Genomic DNA, 19,258 nt, shown 5'->3' on the forward strand with positions numbered 1-19,258 from the left:
TGTAGTGAGTCTCATATATTGTGCTTCAAAGTAGCACCTTGTTCTTCATATAGTGAGTCTCATAAGTTGTCCTTTTTATACTAGTGGGAATTTTTCATTATAGAACTTGGCTTGTATATTCCTACGATGGGCTTCCTCAAATGCAGGCGTGCAAGTGTTGCATGCGTGCAAGAGTACGTTTCAGTGTTGCATGCATGTGTTCGTACGTGCGCATGTTCATGAGTGCACATGTACGTGTCAGTGTCGCACGCCTGCATGCGTGCGTGTCTTGCGTGTGTGCATGTGTATGTGCAGGGTGAGGCTACATGTCAGTCGACTGACTTTTTCATCTCTGTTCATTAGATTTTCCAACCGTTGGATACGAAATCAAGGGCATGTAGTTTATCTTCAAACTCCCACCCCTGAGCCGCCAGCCACCACCGGTCGAACCACCGGCCCCCACCGTCGCGGCCGGCCCACGCCGCCACGCCGCTACACCCGCTTCGAAACCACTCCCCACCGCCAGTCCGCCACCGCACCGACCATCCCTCTAGGCCCCCCGCGCCGAGCTATTTCTCTGGCGATCCCCACCCCACCGCCCAATCAATGCGCCCCCACTGCCGGTGACTGCCAACCAGAGGTCTCACGACTTCATATACCCACTGACCACTAATTTATTACCATTTCTGTCCTTCATATACGCACTGACGGGTGGGCCCTATGGTAATGTGCGTTGCTGAATGTGGACCGTTTGACTGGTCAATTGATCGTGTCATTAACAAATTACGGAGCTGTATGGTGAGCTAGTGACCGTATGATCACCCTAAAATGTATTTTATTAACATAGTTGATACGTCTCCAACGTATCTATAATTTTTGATTACTCCATGCTACTTTGTCTACTGTTTTGGACTATATTGGGCTTTATTTTCCACTTTTATATTATTTTTGGGACTAACCTATTAACCGGAGGCCCAGCCCAGAATTGTTGTTTTTGCCTTTTTTTTAGTATTTCGAAGAAACGGAATATCAAACGGAGTCCAAACGTAATGAAACCTTCGGGAACGTGATTTTCTCACCGCACGTGATCCAGGAGACTTGGACCCTACTCCAAGAAGTGCCAGAGGCGGTCACGAGGGTGGAGGGCGCCCCCCTGGGCGCGCCCCCTGCCTCGTGGCCCCTCTGTTGCTCCACCAACGTACTCCTTCCTCCTATATATACCTATGTACCCCCGTCAGATCATACACGGAGCCAAAAACCTAATTCCACCGCCGCAACCTTATGTATCCGTGAGATCCCATCTTGGGGCCTGTTCCGGAGCTCCGCCGGAGGGGGCATACACCACGGAGGGCTTCTACATCAACACCATAGCCTCTCCGATGAAGTGTGAGTAGTTTACTTCAGACCTTCGGGTCCATAGTTATTAGCTAGATGGCTTCTTCTCTCTTTTTGGATCTCAATACAATGTTCTCCCCCTCTCTTGTGGAGATCTATTCGATGTAATCTTTTTTTTGCGGTGTGTTTGTTGAGACCGATGAATTGTGGGTTTATGATCCAGCTTATCTATGAACAATATTTGATTCTTCTCTGAATTCTTTTATGTATGATTGAGTTATCTTTACAAGTCTCTTCGAATTATCCTTTTGGTTTGGCTAACTAGATTGGTAGTTCTTGCAATGGGAGAAGTGTTTAGATTTGGGTTCAATCTTGCGGTGTCCTTACTCAGTGACAGAAAGAGTTGCAGGGCACGTATTGTATTGTTGCCATCGAGGATAACAAGATGGGGTTTTTATCATATTGCATGAATTTATCCCTCTACATCATGTCATCTTGCTTAAAGCGTTACTCTGTTTTACTTAATACTCTAGATGCATGCTGGATGACGGTCGATGAGTGGAGTAATAGTAGTAGATGCAGAATCGTTTTGATCTACTTGTTTTGGACGTGATGCATATATACATGATCATACCTAGATAATCTCATAATTATTTGCTTTTCTATCAATTGCTCAACAGTAATTTGTTCACCCACCGTAGAATACTTATGCTCTTGAGAGAAGCCACTAGTGAAACCTATGGCCCCCGGGTCTATTCTCATCATATCAAGCTCCATTACTTTATTTACTTGCTTTGTTTTACTTTGCCTTTTACTTTTTACTTTGCATCTATCTATCAAAAATACCAAAAATATTATCTCTATCAGATCTCACTCTTGTAAGTGACCGTGAAGGGATTGACAACCCCTAAGCGTTGGTTGCGAGTTGCTATCGTTTTGTGTAGGTACGAGGGACTTGTGTGTGATCTCCTACTGGATTGATACCTTGGTTCTCAAAAACTGAGGGAAATACTTACGCTACTTTACTGCATCATCCTCTCCTCTTCGGGGAAATCCAACGCAGTGCTCAAGAGGTAGCACATACCCATTCGTCAGTTCCCCCACATCGTCTCTCTCTCTCTCCCACGCTCAAGAACGGGGCCGGCGTCCGTCGCTCCGGCTGCCCTCCCGTGATTCCGTCCGGTGGGATCGTTCCCCACCACGTGCTCTTGCCATGGACCAAGGTCTTTCCCCAACTCCCTCTCGTTTTTGTTGTGTTCTTTGCCTCTAGGTTTTTGGGGGAGACTTGTGTGTTCTAGAGATTCTTAGGCTACATCTATGCAAGAGCAGGATGAAGGAGTGTAGTATTGCGTAGGAATTATACTTGTCTTTTTGTCCTGTGCTAGATTTGATCACCGTAGCACCGCCATGGTTTCGCGGTTCTTTTCAGATTCAAACCGTCGTTTGGATCTGACGCGGTGCGGTACTACCGCCCGTCTGGCGCGGTACTACCGCTTGTCCGGTACTACCGCCCGTTTGGCACGGTACTACTGCACTCGCTACGGCACTAAAGTTCTACTACCGCTCCCACCCCGGTACTACCGTGACCCCGCACGGTACTACCGCGACTTGGAGCGGTACTAAAATTTTAGTACCGCAGGCTCTAGCAGTACTACCGTGGATCACATCTATCTCATGGAAACTTTCAAGTATACTTTCTATATGTTTCTTGTGCTTTGCCGTGGTCTTTGCATTGATCCTTTTTGCTTGTCGTGGGTGTTTTTGCGTTTGTGTCTCAGGTGGTGGCTCTCGCCGTTCCAATCCCAGTAGTGACACTGATTCCAAGCGTCTGCGCAATCCAGGTGAAGCACCAGAGGGCTCCACTGCCCCCAAGCGCCATGTCAAGACATCTGCTAGTAAGCACAAGGAACCCAACAAGGGCATGGACGAGATACCCCTATCTGAGTTCGTCCGTCTCAGGAAGCTCAACCCGTATGTGCATCCTCGTGCTACTGTCAGAGGTTGTGAACTGTTTTGGAACAAGCAACAAACTCTCACTTATCTGGATGTCATCAAGAACAAGCAGAATACCTACATGGATGTCAAATGGATAGAAATGCATCACCTGAGGAAGGACAAGTTCCGTCAGTACTTTGGAGAAGCTCTGGATTTGGTGGAGCAGTTTGGTATTGAACATGTGATCTCCTTTCACCTTGACTATGACCATGAGCTTGTTTGTTAGTTCTTTGCCTCAGTTTACTTTCACCCTGATGAGGAGCGGAGGATGACCTGGATGACCAATGGACGTAAGTTGACTGCTACCTGGAAGGAGTTCATGGATTTGCTCCATGTTCCTGATGACGGGCTCGACACTCCCGTGGGTGTTCGCCCCCATGCTAATCCTGAGTCTGCTAACAAGGACAAGCTTCAGCCATACTATGTTGAGAAGGCGCTTCCCAATGGCAAGTCAGGGTGGGTGCTCAACTCCTTTCTGGATATCATGTACCGCATCTTCCGCAACTCTTTGTTCCCTCGCATTGGTGACAAGGACAAGGTTCATGCCTATATGGTGGATATGATGCTCCTATGCGAGGAGGCTCGTGTGTCTCAGACTCAGCCACTTGATGTCTCACACATCATGTGGTGTGAGCTTCGGTTTGCAGTGTTCAATCGCAAGGTGCCTATCTATGGGCCCTATCTGTTTCTGCTGATCTCGAAGACTTGGGAGAAGATGTTCCCTGGTGAGGAGTTCCTTGCTCCAGACTGGATTCGACATGATCCCATCTGTCTCCGTGTCAAGCCCAACTGGGCCAACACTACTACTCGTGCTGAGGCGTCTGCTGCTAGGGCTGCTATTGATGAGGAGGATGCTGGCGCAGAGGATGTTGCTGAGGGCCGTGCTGCCAGGTCTTCCCATAGTTCCTCTATGCCCTCGTGGGCCAAGAATCTGAAGGACAAGATGAAGACTTTTTTCTGCATGCAAGCTAAGGGCCAGTACAGGACTCACGTGGCATCCAAGGAGAGTCGTCGCCGGGACAAGAAGATCTTGCAGCTATATGGCGAGGATGTGTCTGGCGGTTCTGAGGATCGCATCACCCCAGAGGCCGAGTGGATGGAGAAGCAAGGCTACAGGTGGACTGATTCTGAGCAGGACGTCGAGGAGACCATCCCTGTTGCCAAGGAGTCAGATGAGGAGCGTTGGGATGAGTTCCCTGCTTGAGCTACCCCTTGTGTGTAGGTGTCCTCTCTGCCTTTTTGGCGTCTCGATGCCAAAGGGGGAGAGAGTGTAGGGGTTTGTGAGTCGTGTGTCGTCATTCGTGTTCGGTGTGTTTGCTGCTTTCTCGTTTCAACCTCGTTTCAGTTGCTTTGGGTTGCTTTACTTCATATGGTGTAAGACATATGCACTCTATCTAACTTAGCAAGCTTGTGATATATTGTGCTACCTTTGTGCTATGCTCTGCTTAGATGTTAGTTATCATGCCTTTGTCTCTAAAATATAGAGGGGGTGTTGATCCTAGTTTGTGTGCTATGCAGTCCAAAGCATCTATCTAGATTGCACACATCTAGGGGGAGCCCGTCTATATTCTAGAGAGGAGGGGTTTGCCTTTTCCCTATATTATCTCATCTATGTGCAAATCCCGTATTGTCATCAATCCACCAAAAAGGGGGAGATTGTAAGGGCATATTTATCCCTTAGGTGTTTTGGTGATTGATGACAATGCTTTTGCGGACTAATCTGTGCCTTGAGTTTCTCAGACGCTTCATCACTAGGCACGAGACGATTCGGTGCCCCTCGAAGACTATTGAAGACGGTGTTGTTCTACGTTTCTCTTTGGTGGATTTGAGTCGTAGGAGAGCCGTACTATTAAGAGGGGGTCCGCATCGGAAAGGTTCGGGTGGAATCATCACGCACACGTTTCCTTCCTTGCCTCCATCTTTTCCTTGCACTTTTGAGCTTTTCTCCGTTATCCTCTTTGTGCTTGCTCTGACGGCTACTGCTGTACTTGTGGTAGTACTGCTCTATGGAGCGGTAGTACCGCAAGCACCTGCGGTAGTACCGCTGGGGTTCACGGTAGTACCGCTGGGGTTCACGGTAGTACCACTGGGGTTCACGGTAGTACCGCTCCTCTAGAGCCTTAGTACCGTGGCTCCCAGGCCTAGTGCTGCTCCGGTACAGTAGTAGGGGCGGATGTAATTTTTTACATCCGCGCCCACACGGTAGTACCGCACGTCCTGCGCGGTAGTACCGCGGGAGTCCACGGTAGTACTGCTCCCCTGGAGTCGTAGTACCGTGGTCCTCATACCTAGTACCGCTGCATCACGGTAGTAGGAGCGGATGTAATTTTTTACATCCGCACCTCAACGGTAGTACCGCGCCAGGTGCGCGGTAGTACCGCGTGCGTCCTGGCTCAGCTAGTTTACGGTAGTACCGCGTCTTAGCGGTAGTACCGCGTTGGATATTTGCACTGTTTCGTTTTCAGCGGAAGTAGGCACAGATGTATTTTTTTCATCCGCGCTCTTCGTAGGCTTGGACTTTCCTGCCTTGCGGTAGTACCGCAAGGGGGAGCGGTAGTACCGCGCAAGCGGAAGTACTGCTCTCAGTCAGGCAAGTCCCAGCCTCTGCTGCTGTCCGCGGAAGTACCGTGGTCCGCCACGGTAATACCGCGTGGCCTTGCGGTAGTACCGCGCTCCTGGAGCGGTAGTACCGCATGTCGCAGGCTGAACATGTAGATAACGGTTGGATCTCTTCCATGACTATAAAAGGGGCGTCTCCTACCTCTAGTTGACTACCTCTTCCATCTCTAAGCTCCATTGTTGCTCCAAGCTCCATTTTCGCCCGATCTCTCTTCCTAGCCAATCAATTTTGTTGATTTGCTCGGGATTAGTTGAGAAGGCCTCGATCTACACTTTCACCAAGAGAGATTTGATTCCCCCCACTTATCCCTAGCGGATCTTGTTACTCTTGGGTGTTTGAGCACCCTAGACGGTTGAGGTCACCTCGAAGCCATACTCCATTGTGGTGAAGCTTCGTGGTGTTGTTGGGAGCCTCCAATTGTTGTGGAGATTGCCCCAACCTTGTTTGTAAAGGTTCGGTCGCCGCCTTCAAGGGCACCAATAGTGGAATCACGGCATCTCGCATCGTGTGAGGGTGTGAGGAGATTACGGTGACCCTAGTGGCTTCTTGGGGAGCATTGTGCCTCCACACCGCTCTAACGGAGACGTACTTCCCTTTAAAAGGAAGGAACTTCGGTAACACATCCTCGTCTTCACCGGCTCCACTCTTGGTTATTTCGGCCCTTTTACTTTTGCAAGCTTACTTGTGTTGTATCTATTGCTTGCTTGTGTGCTAGTTGTCATTGCATCATATAGGTTGTTCACATAGTTGCATATCTAGACAACCTATTTTGTTGCAAGGTTTAAATTGATAAAGAAAAGCTTAAAAATTGTTAGTTGCCTATTCACCCCCCCCTCCTCTAGTCAACCATATCGATCCTTTCATATGTGTAGGTGGTGGAGGGAGGCGGCGTTGACGGGCTCAACGGCGGCGAAAGGATTGAGGCCGCTGTCGGAGACGGAGGAGCAAGGAGAGGCCATGGCCGCGAGGAGACAGCGAAAGCGAAGACGATCAAGGATGAGCGTCTGATACCATGTAAGCTAGAGAAAGAGAACTGATTTGTTGCACACTTTTCTCACTGACATCACTGGTATAAATACATATACAAGGGCGAACCAACCTGTGGTTGGATGGTTAAAGGAACAATGATATCCCCGGTCCACCAAGGTTCAAGTGTGTTCGTCTTATTCCTTGATTTATTACATGATTTTCGGCGATGCACTTTCAGTGGAAAGAGACGTTTCCGTTAACGACGAGACGTCTACAACAACTTTATAAATCTCAAGATGCTATGCCAGGTCAGTCTCTTAAAGGTGTACACGTGTGCATTCATAAGAATTGCGCGTATGTTCGAGCGCTTGCATGGATCAGCTAACCACCGAGCTATCCTATACGGCTATACCCTAACAAACCGGCTGCCATGGCAGCGTATCGCACGGGCCGTTTGAACACGCACGTGTTTGGTCTCAAGGCATTGCAACGGCCGGGGAAGTCCAAACTCCAAACTCAAAATTCAAACTCGCTCGCTCCACCCTGAAAACTTCGTCTTCCGCTCCGCGTCCATACCCCGCAGTCCCCTCGCTCTCACTCCCCTCTGTCGAGGCCCCATGGCCGTGGCGGCACGGGAAGGTACGAACCGCGAGCCCTGGCCGCGCACGCCCTCTACGCCCCCCTCACTAACCCGACCGCGCGCTCTCTCTCCTGCAGGCGCTCGCGGCGGCGGCGGCGGCGGCGACGCGTGGGCGGAGATCCTGGCCAGCGGCGGCGGCGGCGGGCCTCGCATCGGCGCGGTGTACGAGCGCCGCCGGGCGCAGGAGGCGTCGAGGCAGAGGAACGCGGACGCGTAAGTGCCGGGGCCGGCGGCGGCGGGCGTGGGGGGATTTGGTCGGTCCTAGGGTTTCGCTGATCCCGCCGTGCTTTTTTGTGGTGCGCTCAGGAGAGGCGGCTTCGCGGCGGCTGTCGAGAACCGGCCGAGCTTCGCGCCGGTCAAGCGGACCAGCTGGAACCGGTCGCTCTCCATCAGGTGCGCCTCAGTCATTTCGTTGCATTTTGTGGGCGTGTTTCAGTGTTCGGCCGTTGGCCTGTGTTGGAGGCGTTGATCTTCCGTGATTCAGTGCTACCTCCGGCCATTATCCACCTGTAGTCGTGCCTAGCTCCATACCAAGTTGAAATTTATTACTGCTCTCTTTCCAAAAAAAAAAATGTAAGTTCCTTTTTTTCGTTTTTGTTGAATACATTATATTGATTGTGGTCTTATCTTGTCTTATTCATTTCGTTTTCCCTCGTGAACACTTATGCACGACCAATCGCATAAGCTGTTCTCTCTCATTATTCCTTGATGAAAAGGGTATTTAGTCTTTCCTTGCTTGTGTTTCATCTATGTGCCTGGTCAATACTAGTATCACAAGTAGTAAACAAGTTCAGTCGAGCACCTTGTCTGTACTGCCAACTTTTGTATCTTTCCACGTAGGCAGCGAAACAACCTCTGAACCTTATGTGAGGAGGCTAGCTTATAAGGGAAGCCTTATGTGTGAGGCTTAGCTTCTCAGGGAAGCCTTCTGAAAGGCTTGCTCGTCCCAGGAGTGGAGTCGGTTTTATCTGTGGATAGTTCAGTGGTGAAGCTAGAGAAAGCAAGCCCTTCATATGAGTTAGCATGTGATTAAGGTTCTCATTCTCGTTTTTCCCTTTAGCAATCCCCTTCCATCTCTTTCTGATGTGGTTCTGTGGTGTTCGAATCCAAACGTCGATGTGTTTCAAGGTGCAATGTTAGGGAATCAATGCATCTTATATAGTACTCCCTCTGTAAACAAATAGTAGACGTTTTAGAGACTTTACTGTCATTGATATCTCAAGTGCCTTTTCTCAACCTGAAGCTGGCAACTGTTAAATTGCTTTGCTTCGTGGGATCCCCCTTATATCACTAGTTTTACAGTTGTCTTAAGGAGATGTCCACCTTATTTACAGTGGCTTTAGTCTAAAAGGGGGAAAATCCCTTTTTTAACCTCTTTTGTTCCATGAATTCTGTTGTTATGTACTCCCTCCGTTCCTAAATATTTGTCTTTCTAGAGATTTCAACAAGTGACTACATACGGAGCAAAATGAGTGAATCTACACTCTAAAATATGTCTATATACATCCGTATGTGGTAGTCCATTTGAAATCTCTAAAAAGATAAATACTATTTAGAAATGGAGGGAGTATGTGTCATTATAGTGGACTTCGAAATTACCTTGATTTTTTGACGTATTGATATTTAAGCTGCGGAGCAAGTCTTAGGTACTTGGATGTCATCGCTACTGTTTAACTGACGGAGAAAATTACTTAAGTGGCAAAAGTAAGCTAGTTTTATGGGCCTTCTTGAAACAAGAAAAAATTTAGCGACCTAGGCAGCATAAACTATGAAGATTGCAACTTTTGGTGCAATCATTTTGTTTGGTTGCAGAATATTATTCTTTTGAACTGAAAATATGTTGTGTGTTCTTTTGAAATAAATTCCGTTAGTACTCCGCCGTCCCATAATATGAGCGCATTTTTTACACTGGTGCGCTCTTATAGTATGGGACGGAGGGAGTATTTTTGAAGGAACTTGCAGGAGGAACTACATGTTCTGTTAATAGAGAAGAATTGGGACCCAAATTTGCATCTTGAACCTGGGTCTGATTGTGCATCCACTCCCCCACTCAACTGAGTTAGGCTTACTTCCTGTTAGCATTTTGCTGCATCAATCAAATTGGAGTGTAGTAAGCTAAACCTGGCATTCTCTCAGCCTGTAACATGTCATTCACAATAGAATACATGAGGGTGGAGAGTGTTTGTTTCCATGTGCATTGTCTCCTTTGTTTGCTTTTTGAGGATGTTCCCCATTTTAATTACTGAAATTTAGTGCTATAGATCTCTTTTTTTTTACCTCTGACATTGTTTTGGTGAAACTTGATAGAGGGCGGGAAAGTATATTTTTTGCTCCCGGGACAAATCTTCAGCCTCAACAGAAACTCTGCAGAGCACTCAAACGACCACCAAAACCGTGTAACAGAGTGGTGCGGCTAACATTTTTCAGGCATACTTACTGATAATGTTAAAGTTGTTTGCCTTCTAAGCTAGCTTCTCTTTTATCAGAAAAAACCTCTTGGAGGGCCACCCGACTTGAGTAAAGAAAAGGCTTATTTTGAAGAAGTCGATGCTTTTGAGCTGATGGAAGAGAGCCCTTCGCCCAAGAACTTTGGCACATGGGCAGGAGGGATGGAGCAGAGTACCATTTTGCATGATCTGCCTGCAATATTGGAGAGGTGGAAAATCTTCAAGCTTGCAAGATGTGCAACATCCAATCCATTGTTTAATATCATGGAGACCCCACTTGTCCCATCAGTCAACAGTAACTGCAGTACAGAAAATTATTCTGAAAAAGGTTATAGGACACCTGAAAAGGACAGAGGGTCAGGGATGCACCCAACAAGGACAATCCTTTCAGGATACACTAATGAGAGTACAAAGAACATTGCAGGCGAAACTAGCATTGTCACGTCCTTTAGTGAGCTTAACATTGAGGAACCCCCCCGCACCAGCATTCCCTCATCAAGTGGTGAAGCTCTGACTGCCTTTGCACAACTTCTCATGGTTTGCAGGCAATCTGCACCAGCTACTTTAGCAGATGTTTTTTCTGCTTACTGGTAGGTATTTCAACCTTCCACATAAATCTGTCATTACTCTGTTTTTTGGGCAGCTGAAAGAAGATCAGTTTGTCATAACATGTTATGAGTTAATTTAATTTTTTACCTGCACTATTGCTTTTATTTATCAATTGACAAAGATATTTGTGAAAGCAGCAAGTTAGGCAGCATAGTGAAGCTTGGTGAAGGAACTTACGGCGAGGCCTACAGGGCTGGAAGCACTGTCTGTAAAGTAGTTCCCTTCGATGGGGATTCATTGGTCAATGGAGAGACCCAGAAGGTTTATTTCATTCATTTGTGTTGTTCTCAACTCTGAAATTTTGTGCTACTCATTAGATGGTTCTGTTTTGTAGAAATCGGAAGAAGTACTCGAGGAAGCTTTGCTTTGTCTAACACTAAATAATTTGAGAACGGGCCAGGGAGATAAAGCAAAAGACTATTCATGTGATGGCTTCATTGAAACTAAAGAGTATGTCCCTTTCCGTGGAAAAAAATGCATACATATTTACTGCGCATGTTTTTTTACCGGAATTACTACACATATAGGGTGGTATGTTTGAGCCCAGGCTTGCCCTACCGATTAGTTGGCTACCCAAAATGTGGTGAAGCTTTTGCTTGCCCATAAGTTGGCCAACATTGGAAAGAAAAATGAACTAGGGTAGATAAAGAAGCATTGGCAGAACAAAGAATTGGTGTGGTGGGTTTTGGCCACCATCCAAACATAACCATAGCACTCGTCTGAAGAATTTGTATGTTATATCCCTTTAAAATGTTACAACTCAGTGTTTCCTAGAACCACAAAAAATTGATGAGGCCTATGTGATACAACATGTAAGATGTTTGATTCTGTCTGTGCAGGATCATGCATAACAGTTAGTATGAAATCATAAATGGTCCTCACTTCTGCGTATTTGCAGGTTTTGGGTTTGTAAGGGACCATATGACCCTTCACTGATTAGTGCTTGGGAAGATTGGGATTCCAAACATGAATCTGAGAATGATCATCCAAAGGACTTTTCAAACGATCAGGTAAGAATTTAGATCAAATAGACCACTTATCATTTACTCGTTGTGTTGGCGCATCAATGAGGACTGAGAACCATGTTTCCTCAATTACCTATCCTCACACATGTAACTTTTGTTTCAGCATTATATTATCTTTGTACAAGCAGACGGTGGGAGAGACCTTGAAAAATTCGCTTTACTCGACTATAATGAGGCTCGCAGTCTACTGCTTCAAGTATGCACTTGGCATTTCCTAAACTACTTTCTTACTTGAACTACAAAGTTGCTAGCATAACTAAATTAACATCCTTGATGCAGGTTACTGCCTCCTTAGCTGTAGCTGAGAGTGCCTGTGAATTTGAACATCGAGATTTGCATTGGTTTGTCCTTTCAATGCTGCTTCTCATTCATGTCTAGCCTAGGATTCCACTTTATTCTTTCTCGTTGATATGCAGTATTAGCTATTAATGGGCACTTACCACCATAAGGTGCATGGCAGGGGTAATATTCTTTTGGCTCGTGATGAAATGTCAAACAAGGATCATACAATGAGCATCACTCTTCAAGGGAAGAGGATTCGTGCTAGAACTTTTGGTTTGACCATCTCCATAATTGACTTCACTCTTTCTCGGATCAATACAGGTGCTTACATTGACTTTTTGGTCGGAATTCATTGTGCTTGTGCTTATTTTCTTCGTGCAATTTTTGACTGCTCTGCAATCTACCTTTTGATATGGATTAAGATTCCTAGAACTACACTGTGCTTATTCTCTTTGTGCAATTTTTGATTGCGCTGTGATTTACATTATGATATGGATTAAGTTTCCTAGAACTATGCAAAAAAGTGAAATCGGTTAAGTGTATTTAATACATTTGCGAGCTGTGAGAATCATACAACTATCTCAGCCATAGGAAAGCCAAATTGTAGAATAGTAAAATGAAATTTACAAATACATGCTGGACCCAGTATCCCTTATTCCCGTAATGGGTCTTACAAATATAACGTTTGACTGCATAATGCAGTTGAAATTCATGAAGGAAGTGGGCGTCACCAGGATAACATGTTTAGAACCGGTCACCAGGATAACGTTTGGCTTCATAAAAAGTTTAAAGTTGTATATCAAATGCAATAGCCTTCCCCTAAAGCAATGTGATGATAGAACATTGAAGACGTATGGCTCCCCGTATGTTTCCGATACATTGATAATCTTTTATCTTTGTAATGTCAATCTCCAGGGAATGCCATTCTCTTTCTTGACCTGTCTGAGGACCCTGATTTATTTAAAGGAGCAAAAGGAGACAAGCAGGTTTTCAGATGATTAATATTCAGATTACCATGATAAACCCTTTTGAGCTATCGTAATGCATGGTTCTCATATATGCAGGCAGAAACTTACCGCAAGATGAAACAAATTACCAAGGAATGCTGGGAAGGCAGGTAAATTTGCATATCACAGCAGAGTTTTCTTCGCTAAAATTCTTCTTTGTTTGTAATGGAACATAAATGACCATCTTGGTTCTTCAGTTGCAAAAATATTGTGCATAAATGCATAATTAACTATCAAATGGAACCAAAACAAATGCTCGGGATAGGAATTACAAATGAATTAGCTATTTCTTCTGAACCGCAAATTTTGCTGACATGACATGTGCTGATCATGTACCTGTGTTATTGCAGCTTCCCAAAGACAAATGTCGTCTGGCTAATTTACCTTGTGGACATTGTGCTACAGAAGAAGTACGAGGTGAGTCGCTACTTTTCTGACGACTCAGGAATTCACATTGGTTTTGTTAATCCCGGGAGGTCAAATTTGCCAGATTCTCTAACTTTGTTAACACTTTGCTAGGCGTGCAACTCCACAGACGAGAGAGAGCTCCGGTCGTTCAAGAAACGGCTTTCCTCGTGCAGTTCTGCTAGAGATTGCCTTGCTGATCCCATTTTCAGCGATCTGCTGTTGGAAGAGGAGGATGTGCGACCCTCAGCAATGCCTCCCCTGTAGTTGCATCCGCCCGTCGATTAACCATTTCGTTGGCTTGGGGTTTAGGGTTTAGGAATGTGGTGGGCACTAGAGATCGAACATGCATGTTTGTTCGTCCCCACATGGCATGCAAGAGAGCTTGCTGTCTAACTGTGTAATATGGCCGCTGTCGCTTGTAGAACTACTTGAATATATCTATGCAAAACTGCTATATGCAGCTGCAACCATTCAGCAACAAAATGAATGTACTTCAGGGAGCAAGCATGTCAGAAGCTGAACCTGACGAAGCGTCGAGTTTCTTCAGTTAGCTTTATCAGTGCTCGGGTTAAACCTCGCTCGGTGGCTTGAGATTGCTTAAGACACAAGAACTATAGATTGGGCGTTTCAGAGTTCGGCCTCCATGGAGGCTGAAATGTTTGAAAAATTCAAAATTCAAACATTTTAGTTTTAAAAAAAATCTAAAAAGATTGTACAAGTATAAAAGGATGTGATGTGTATGCGTGTAAATTTTAGGATGAAATACCTTCAAATGTGATCTGTGCAAAAATAAATAAATTCATGACTTTGGGGATGAACAATCATGTGCCAAAAAGCCATGTTTTTTTTGCACAACCCTCATTTCAACTTATTTCGTTCTGAAAATTTATGCCTCCATGTATGTATGTTCTTTCAGAATTTTTTGAAATGTAAAATACGATTTTCTGATGAATTTAAATTCTTCAAAACCGACTTTTTGAAATGTAAAATACGATTTTCTGATGAATTTAAATTCTTCAAAACCGACCTCCATGGAGCTCGGCCTCCAAAAGTAATTTTCGTTACTTTCATCTTAAGTTAAAGTTGAACGTATATAACAGCTGGGTTGTGGCTGAATAGGTATCTAGAATTATTCCCCTCATTCTGGCCTAGAACAAGTACATTACAAATACTACTTAAATACAAATCTGTCACCTCGATTCGGCCAGCTTATCCCCAATTTCTTCTTCGATTTACAATTATACTCGTAGGATCTTGCCACCAGAACTGGGATCTGACAAGGCATTTCAGCAGCAAAATGAATTACACATGCTCACAAGGCCAGGATAATGGATGGACAACATTCACATGCTCATAATGAATAGAATCGGCTGGTTTTAGGAAGGTATACGAGCAAACAATAATCACATAACTCTCACTGGTCACCACTAACGCATGTACACAACCAAGAAAGCCAGGCAATTTAAACACCACACAACCGACGTACTACTAACAATCCGAAGCTAACAGCAACCAATGCGGAAAGAATGAACCGATCAAAGAAAATTACATACGGGGATAATGTACAAGCAAGCACCAATGGAACAGTTGACATCGTGTGTTTTGGCTTCAGGGCGAGAGACCTGCACGGCACGAGACTTCCATTCCTGAATGCTCAGAGCATTCTGAAAGGATCTACGGATAGCAGCTTCCGGTTCTGCACAGGAGGGGCAGGAGGCGCCAGTCCCGGGATGTCTGGGATGCTTTTGTTATGTGGGTTGACGATCTGCGAGAAAGACAAGGTCAGATTATCATTTGCAAGTAGGAAAACAAGTGTGTAGAAGTCAAAATCAAATTTTGTTTTGCCAATTTGGGACAAAGCAAGTATGCATGCGATGACACTTGTCATGGGATTCTTTATCTCCAACCATATTCTTATCAAGAATTTAGATAGGCGCAGGAGTCATTTTTATCTCCACCAAACTACCAGAGGGGATTTTGCTTTGCCTCCTTTATTTTCCAAAATTGATGCAAAGTCATGTTGTTCTAACATTACTGACTAAGTTGTCCCCACTTTTTCATTGCACATTTTCTCTGCATCCTCTTATCACGAAATTAGCTAAGTGCAGCAGCTGACTCCACCACTGAATGTGCACAGAATTTCATTATCCCCACTTTTTCATCCGACATTTTATCTCCAATGTATACTCTTGTCAGGAAACGAGCTAATTGCAGCAGCTAACTCAACTGACAGTAACGTATTTCCATTCTCTAGAGGAACTTGGCTTTTAGTTGAACATGCAAGCATGGAGGGCTTGTTCCTTAACCAGCCACAGCCTCTAAAACAACTAATCCTATTCATACCCAATACAAATACTAACACAGCGCATATCATACCTTGACAACAATGATCGCAATCACACCACAAACTATCAAAAACAGAAACCCCATGATGCATTTGTCAGTTGCAACCTGCGACAACAAATATTGCAAGTCTCAGCCATTGTCTCTTCACATATACCAAACAAAGACATGTAAGGACAGGGAGAGAGAACCTGACGACCAATCTCTTTCACCATTTGACTAGCCTTCTTCAATGAGAAGTGAACGGAATCTAGCTCATTGCCAATTCTCTTCATTTGGTCAGTCTGAAAAATGATAGATAACTTATGAGAACTAGGGTATGGCACCATTGGTAGGTAAAGCTCATAAAAGCTGAACTTCAAACCACAACTTATAACAGATCGATAAACAAGATTCTTCAACCTAGTAAGGTTTACACATCCTACTTGGGTTTTACAAAGCTATCCTGAAAACAGTCTCCAGTTTAAACAGACCCACTGGTTCTGGTTTTGCGGTTTTCTCCGGAAAATACAGATTGATCGATACACCTTACAGTTCCTTCAGTATAAAGGAACTGGAGGGATGTTGCTGCCTTTGGTTTACAGAGGTGTTGTGAATATACTTGAAATGGAGAAACGGAATAGGAACCACAGTTGAACTATCCCTTAGGCATTAAAAGGGCGCAATATAGTTTCCGAACTACCATTCAGAACATACTTGAAATCAAGAAACATCCAATTTCATTATTCCAGAAAACTTACTTGCTGTGTTAGAGTTGTAGCAGTTTGAGCTCCAACTTCAACAGTTTGTGCAACAACCTACAACAAGAAATTTCTGTAAATTTCCTTTCGTTCCGACACTTCTGTAAAAATACCTTATGAAAGAGTGAACAACAAAAGAAAGTGAAAGTTTGCAGTGCACCATTTTCGAACGCTCAATAGCTTGGTCTGTTTGGTCCATTTGTTTCATTCCAGAATCAATCAGTTGTTGATTTGACATTTCTGCAAAAAATAATGAGGTACTTGGATGAGAATGTTAACATCTCATGAGAAGATTAATAATAACGCAAAATTATACTCCCTCCGTCCCATAATATTAGAGCTAGTGTCAAAACTGCTCTTATATTATGGGACGGAGGGAGTATTACTTAATTTTACCTGATGCCATTTGAACATTATCTTCAGCTACCTGGTCATTACCAGCATCGAATAGTTCAATCCTCTTGTTACCCAGGCTACTTTGGTACCTGCAACACCATGACGACCGATGAGCACATCTATTAGCACCAAGAGATTTACAATGGGACGGAAGACATTGCAGTTTCAGGAGGTGTATATATGAAGTTTAAGAATATGTGGTTTATCAGTGATTTTTTGCGAAATTACATCCTTCAAATCTATAGACAGCATGAAAAAAAAAAGTGTACTCACGTCTTCCTCATGGTGACATACGAATTCAACTCCTTGATCTGCCATAACACACAAAGGTACAAATTATACATGTGTGGAACATGACACAACAAAGACAGGAATAAAGGAAACCACGGACCATAAATTGCTTCTTGTCATTTAGCTGTTTGTTGACCTCAGAAGTATTCCTTTTCTCCTCATCTTTGAGTACACGATCAAATTCCTTGATTAAGCTGCAAGAAGTCGCGGGCATATTTACTAGAATTAAGACATGGTATGAGAACTCGGAGTGGTACATTCTCCAGGTAAAGAGGTTGCAAAATTTCATCATGCCACACGCAGAAGATCTGAAATTGCATGCTCAACAGCTCAAGTAGGAACAGCGATGGCAGTGTTCGATAACAAGACTTACCGCTTGCACTCCCTCATCCTCCCAGTGAGTTCTTCCAGCTGCTTGGACTGCCTGTTGGAGTCCTTGATCTTGTCAATCTTCTGGAACCCATTCCTGCAGCAAACAACCACCGCCCATCAGAAATTCAGAATCACGGGAAACAACCAGCCACAGTCTGAGCACGGGTATGCGAAATCTGATGCCAGTAAACCTTCTTTACTTTTGCAGAACAGCCACGAACGAAATTGGTACTCCTAAAAGGTTTCAAGAAACAGCAGCCTTGCGGCGACAAAAAAAAAGGTAGGGAGATCTGGCTCACTGTAGGGCGCGGAAGATGTCCTGGATCTCGCCGTCGATCTGCTCGAGCTCGGGGCTCATGGGCACGTCGCTCGCCGCCATGGCGGCTGCTGGATCTCCGCCTCCGCCTAGCGGGATCCGCCCGGTTGCGGGAGGGGCAGCTCTTCCGGTGGGGGCGAGGAGGGCGGCGGTTGGGGCGAGGGGGAGGGGTTAGTGCGGACTGCGGAGCCGTTGGGTTTGGGGGCTGGAGTCGTGTGATCCTAGCTGTGAGCTGCCCAGCTGTGTGCTGGCACGCAGGAATTAGGCGGAGAAAAGCAGATGATTCTTTCCTTGTTGGAGTTCAGGTGCGTCATTTTGGTGACATGAGAGCATCTGGAGCCACAGTGACATATGTGGTATGCAATTCAAACTAATCCAAAAGAAATGAGAGAGCATCAGAAATCAAACTGGGTAAATTTCACCCCTCTAAAATCATGTCCAACATAAGATGCAAATTTGGAGATTTAAAACAGTTACATCTTCAAAAAAATGCATTTTACATCTTTAGAAAAGAGGCAAGTCCAACAGATGATGTGTGATGTAAAAGTGCAACTCCAATAGATAATGCAAATGGAGATGTAAGAATTGGGGCGGCGGAGCGGCGGCAGCCATAACGCAGTGCTCGAATCGGGGTGGCGGCTGCGGGGCAAAAGTTGTGCGGGGGAGCGGTGGTGGGTGTGGGGGTTGGATGGTGGCTTGGTACTGGCGAATGAGCGGCGGCGACGACGAAAACGCAGCGGGGACGAACCAGGCGGCAGCGATGGAGTGGCGGAAAATACAATCGATTCGCAGCGTGCGAGTGGAGCGGCAGTGCAGTGGTGGCTGGGCGGGTGCTGGCTGCGGCGACGGCGGAAATGTCGTCAGTGGAGCGGCAAAAAGTACGGTCGATTCGCAACGTGCGGGCGGAGTAGCGATGCGGTGGTGGCAGGGATAGGCCGCGGGGTCACGACAGAGTCGGGGATGGACGGACAGGCGGGGGCGACGGCTTTCCAGGCACAAATTGCCAGCGTCGGAGGCGGGCATTCGTCGGCATGGCAGACTCAAATTTGCGGGTCGGCGGCGGCTACAGCGACGGGGATAGGCGGCGGGGTCGGGGATGGGCCGATGGGCGGTGGTGGCACGTTTAGGGTGAAAATCACCGGCGAGCGGGCGGGCGAGCGGAAATGAAATCAAGGCGGTTGGCGCGTGGCCGCCATTTTTGTATCTTCTATAGATGGTGATGCAAATTTGCATCGTGAGGTGTTGTATTTTACATTCCGGGAGACGAAAATGTAATTTTTTTGCATCCACATCACCTGTTGGAGAGGGGGTTTTGGGTTATTTTTGCATCTACATCATCTATTGGAGATGCTCTAAGAGCAACTCCAACTCCAACGTGACGACCCAAAATGTCGACACATGTTTGTTTAGGTCGAAACAGACATAAAAGTCGGCCCAACACGTCGATGCAAACGGACCAACGTTCGTTTTTGTCCGCGTGCGAC

At 45.6% G+C, this 19,258-nt stretch overlaps 2 protein-coding genes across 2 annotated transcripts; one reads left to right on the forward strand and one right to left on the reverse strand.

Annotated features, from left to right (window-relative positions):
* The first annotated feature begins 7,386 nt into the window (after positions 1–7,386).
* Positions 7,387–13,799, forward strand: LOC123044046 (serine/threonine-protein kinase haspin homolog). Its single transcript, XM_044466668.1, has 15 exons — positions 7,387–7,537; positions 7,616–7,751; positions 7,845–7,931; positions 9,846–9,945; positions 10,025–10,575; positions 10,732–10,855; positions 10,929–11,044; positions 11,493–11,604; positions 11,723–11,815; positions 11,899–11,960; positions 12,080–12,222; positions 12,817–12,887; positions 12,966–13,018; positions 13,259–13,325; positions 13,428–13,799. Exons 1-15 carry the CDS (start codon positions 7,516–7,518, stop codon positions 13,578–13,580), a joined length of 1,890 nt encoding a protein of 629 aa, XP_044322603.1. The 5' UTR covers positions 7,387–7,515; the 3' UTR covers positions 13,581–13,799.
* Positions 13,800–14,645: 846 nt separating this feature from the next.
* LOC123044047 (novel plant SNARE 13) lies at positions 14,646–18,037 on the reverse strand. The gene is made up of 10 exons (XM_044466669.1): positions 17,758–18,037; positions 17,460–17,552; positions 17,187–17,280; positions 17,069–17,106; positions 16,796–16,884; positions 16,560–16,639; positions 16,400–16,456; positions 15,851–15,943; positions 15,693–15,767; positions 14,646–15,081 (listed from the first exon to the last, which is right to left on the reverse strand). The coding sequence occupies exons 1-10, from the start codon at positions 17,835–17,837 to the stop codon at positions 14,971–14,973; spliced, it is 810 nt and encodes a 269-aa protein (XP_044322604.1). The 5' UTR covers positions 17,838–18,037; the 3' UTR covers positions 14,646–14,970.
* Positions 18,038–19,258: the final 1,221 nt, after the last annotated feature.

This window comes from Triticum aestivum, chromosome 2B, assembly GCF_018294505.1.
Source record: "Triticum aestivum cultivar Chinese Spring chromosome 2B, IWGSC CS RefSeq v2.1, whole genome shotgun sequence".
NCBI lineage: Eukaryota > Viridiplantae > Streptophyta > Magnoliopsida > Poales > Poaceae > Triticum > Triticum aestivum.

Excerpts from the sequence above, each read along its gene's own strand:
- LOC123044046 (XM_044466668.1), top strand. The coding sequence starts at position 7,516 with ATGGCCGTGGCGGCACGGGAAG. Across the intron at positions 10,576-10,731 it reads GATGTTTTTTCTGCTTACTG|CAAGTTAGGCAGCATAGTGA; the intron begins GTAGGTATTTCA and ends TTGTGAAAGCAG. Across the intron at positions 11,961-12,079 it reads GAACATCGAGATTTGCATTG|GGGTAATATTCTTTTGGCTC; the intron begins GTTTGTCCTTTC and ends GGTGCATGGCAG.
- LOC123044047 (XM_044466669.1), bottom strand. The coding sequence starts at position 17,837 with ATGGCGGCGAGCGACGTGCCCATGAGCCCCGAGCTCGAGCAGATCGAC. Across the intron at positions 17,281-17,459 it reads AGGATGAGGGAGTGCAAGCG|CTTAATCAAGGAATTTGATC; the intron begins GTAAGTCTTGTT and ends GACTTCTTGCAG. Across the intron at positions 16,640-16,795 it reads TAATGTTCAAATGGCATCAG|AAATGTCAAATCAACAACTG; the intron begins GTAAAATTAAGT and ends TATTTTTTGCAG.